Raw genomic sequence first — 3,798 nt, forward strand, 5'->3', positions numbered from 1 at the left:
GTTGTGAATTTTTTAACAGAGGTTATTAAAACCGTAATAGTTGACTCTGTGTTAGGCAGATTATCATTGCTAACCTGCTTGGCCCTGATTCCATCAGAGCAGAGCTGGAGAAGGTCAGACTCCATGGTGATCAAGCAGCTTCAGCTGTTTCTGAGACTTCCAGCCTGCACTTACTGATGGCCGGCCCTGAGGACATTGGATGTTTCCAGCCATCCCCCAAAATCGTCATCCCCTACATCTCACAGGAAAGTGGTGTGTCCATCTGCAGCTTGTCAAACCTACATTTCAGACAGAGAAAGACTCTCCAAAATCAAATAATATTTATTTGAAAATGGGCATCGCAAGGGGAGTATGCGTGGGCACATTTAAGGAGGTAAATGAAGACATGTGTTTTAAAGGATAACTGAGGAGGCTTACTGAGCTGTTTTCAGACAATTATCCTGGCTAGAAGAATCAATAACAAGGGTGGAATCAGTTTAAGGTTGGACAGGGAGTGGTAGGGTAGACATCCCCACAATATTAATACTTTTATTGTTGTGGTAGCCTTAGCTTTTGTTCAAGGTTGTAGTTGTGCAGATAATTTGTGTGTGTGTGTGTGTGTGTGTGTGTGTGTGTGTGTGTGTGAGATTGAGTCTCACTCTATCACTCAGGCTGGAGTGCAGTGGCGCAATCTCAGCTCACTGCAACATCCGTCTCCGGGGTTCAAGCGACTCTCCTGTCTCAGCCTCCCATGTAGCTGGGACTACAGGCATTTGCCACCACTTCAGGCTAATTTTTTTTTTTTTTTTTTGTATTTTTTAGTAGAGATGGGGTTTCACCATCTTGGGCAGACTGGTCTCCAACTCCTGACCTCAGGTGATCTGCCCACCTTGGCCCCCCAAAGTGCTGGGATTACAGGCATAAGCCACTGCGCCCAGTTGTGCAGAGTATTTTTATGGTAGTTCTTGTTATCAGGGATATGTTCATAAGAACCCTCCATTCATGACCTTCTCCAGCTTCACCTGTAAAGATTATAACTCAAGTTGTTCTATTTTGATTCTGACAACTTTCACACCCTCTTCCTCACACCACTAGTGAAGAAAGTTACTGTGTGAAGATTTTTCAGAACAGGATTAGAAACACACCTGTATCCCACGTTAACCAAACAAGCTTGTCCCCTTCAGTCCCCACTGGCAACTTGCATTTCCAGATGAGTCTCCATGCAACACAGTGGAGGGTCCTGAGTGAGGAGGAGTGAAGAAAGTCCCACCAGCCTCTCCCGCGTGACTGCGGCAGCCACAGCCTGAGACCCACGTGAGCTCCAGGAAAGGGCTTGAGGCCTGGAATTCTGACCACAGGGAAAATATCTTCCTTTTTCAGAAAGCAGGAAAAGCAAATGGAAAAATGAGAACAACAACTAGAAAAGAAAGTAAATGGATTATGAACAAAAGAAGCACCAGATCAGTGTTGATCTGATTTGCATACTTCAGTGTCAGGAGAAGGGTCAGACGTGAAACCTGTGAGGTTCTACATGACACTGACCCTGGCCCAGCCTCTACCATCTGTGACCAGGATCCGTAAAGACTGTTCTAGTCAGGGAACCTCACTGAGGTCCCTGTCCTGGGTCTGATTGGAGAAGACTCATCAGGAAACCCTGAGCTTACTCAGGATTCTGATCGTGGTGACTATGTTTGAGGACTTTGCATCCCTGTAAGCACCAATCTGCATTTTGTGCCGGTGAGAATAGCTCCTCATATTAAAATAATCTCTTTCAAATACTTAGAGAAGACATTGTTAGGCACAGAATCCTAAACTTAGAGAGGTTCCCGGGGGAAACTGTGAGAAGTAGAGGAAGCCCCATATCCTGACAGGAAATCAGCCTCCGTCTGCACCTGCCTCTGGGTTGACTCTGATCAGTGGGTCCCGAGCGCCCCCTGACGCTGATTTCCCCCCGCGTTCCTGCAGGGAGGTTTGTGTCTGGGCTCACACTGACTTCCCCTCACTGTGTCTTTCGCACAGTAATACACGGCCGTGTCCTCGGCTCTCAGGCTGTTCATTTGCAGGGAGAGCGTGTTCTTTGAGTTGTCTCTGGAGATGGTGAATCGGCCCTTCACGGAGTTTGCGTAGTATGTGCTACCACCATTACTAACGTATGCGACCCACTCCAGCCCCTTCCCTGGAGCCTGGCGGACCCAGCTCATGTCATAGCTACTGAAGGTGAATCCAGAGGCTGCACAGGAGAGTCTCAGGAACCCCCCAGGCTGGACCAAGCCTCCTCCAGACTCCACCAGCTGCACCTCACCCTGGACACCTGCAAACACAGAGACACCCTGGTCAGAAACTGCCACACAAATCCACTGTTTCTCTCACTCATGTTCACTCCCACTCAATCTCTCTAGTTCTCCATGAATCACCTTGTAAAATAGCAACAAGGAAAACCCAGCTCAGCCCAGACTCCATGGTGAGTCCTCTGTGTTCAGTGCTGATCACCGAATGGAACAATGTGGACTTCCAGTGCTGGGCTCCTCTCCCAGAGCTGCAGGGTCAGGGCTGGGCTGGTTTTCATCAGCAGAGGGAGGGCCCTATTTGCATGTCCCCCACTATATAGCAAGCTCTGCGGTGCGACATCTGAGGAGAGGCCGGGCTCACTGCAGATAAAGTGACCTGGGGGAGATTGGTAGTAATTCCATCATTCAGGAAAATATAATTTTATATTATGTGATTGTACCTTAGCATTTAGCTCTCATAATCCGACTTTATGTTTACATATTTACACAATATATATAATGCAGCTTTCAATGTTATATTTTACAGAAGATAATTTACATAGAGAACACAGCAGTTGTGCAGTGTGTCTAAGATTACACATCTAAAAAAAATTAATCCTATTATCTGGGCCTGTGCTCTAACTACTGGAGGAGGCGGCTCCCCTGAGACAACTCCAGGGCAGCGTGGACCAGGTCTAGTGAAGACTGCAGGATTCCCCATCTGCTATGACAGCTTTCTGTAATTTACCTAAACATGCAGAGAGAACCACGGTTCATGTGTGTGTATTTTCAGAAGTTAGTCATGTTGCTTCTGTCAATATCAGTTTTTTCATTGCTCCATTTTAGCAAAACTATTCATTTCTTTCTTTGTTATTGCTTTATTCAAGTATAATAAATAAATAATTAATTCAAATTTATAGTGAATGATTTGAAAAATGTAGACCTATGTTTGCAACAATTCACTCAGCAATTCAATCAAGTCTTGAATAATTAAATTAATCCCTAAATCTTTTCTTATTCCTCTCAAATTTAACTCACATCCCCATTATTCCCAACACCATATTCTCAGAAAAATTTAAATCTTCTTCATGTTAATTTTTAATAGTGTCATCTTCTAAAATTTCTACAAGTGAATCATATAAAATTTACTCTTAATTCCTTAGTTTCTTTCACTCAGCACAATTCCTTGAGAATTTAGCCACGTTTTTTATGATTGAGGCATGCCTTGATTTCAAGCTGCATTAGATTCCAGTACATAAATATGTGCCAAACTATTTAATTGTTCACCAGTAACAAAAGGTGATTTGTTTTCTCAGTTAATGGATTTTATAGAGAAAAGCAGCTCCTCAGCAAGGGAATGTAAAAATGAGTAAACTACGATATTATCCTGATCTCATTAACAACAAACATGAAAAACTACAAATAAAGAAAAAATGTTCAACATATCTGAGTTGATACCATAGAGGAAAAAAAAACTCTGAAATCTGAGGAGAGGAGCCTGCAGAGAGAACCACATATTAGTGTACCTGAGGCGGATACCACGGGATGGTAT

The 3,798-nt window shown here is 43.9% G+C and overlaps 1 gene segment (V, D, J or C); it reads right to left on the reverse strand.

The window, feature by feature from the left end:
• Window positions 1-1,892: 1,892 nt before the first annotated feature.
• On the reverse strand, window positions 1,893-2,511 carry LOC112617745. The segment is given in 2 exon segments: window positions 1,893-2,290; window positions 2,394-2,511. Coding segments are annotated over 2 exon segments (444 nt in total).
• Between the last annotated feature and the right edge of the window lie 1,287 nt (window positions 2,512-3,798).

Source organism: Theropithecus gelada, unplaced genomic scaffold (assembly GCF_003255815.1).
Source record: "Theropithecus gelada isolate Dixy unplaced genomic scaffold, Tgel_1.0 HiC_scaffold_387, whole genome shotgun sequence".
In the NCBI taxonomy this organism is placed as follows: Eukaryota; Metazoa; Chordata; class Mammalia; order Primates; family Cercopithecidae; genus Theropithecus; species Theropithecus gelada.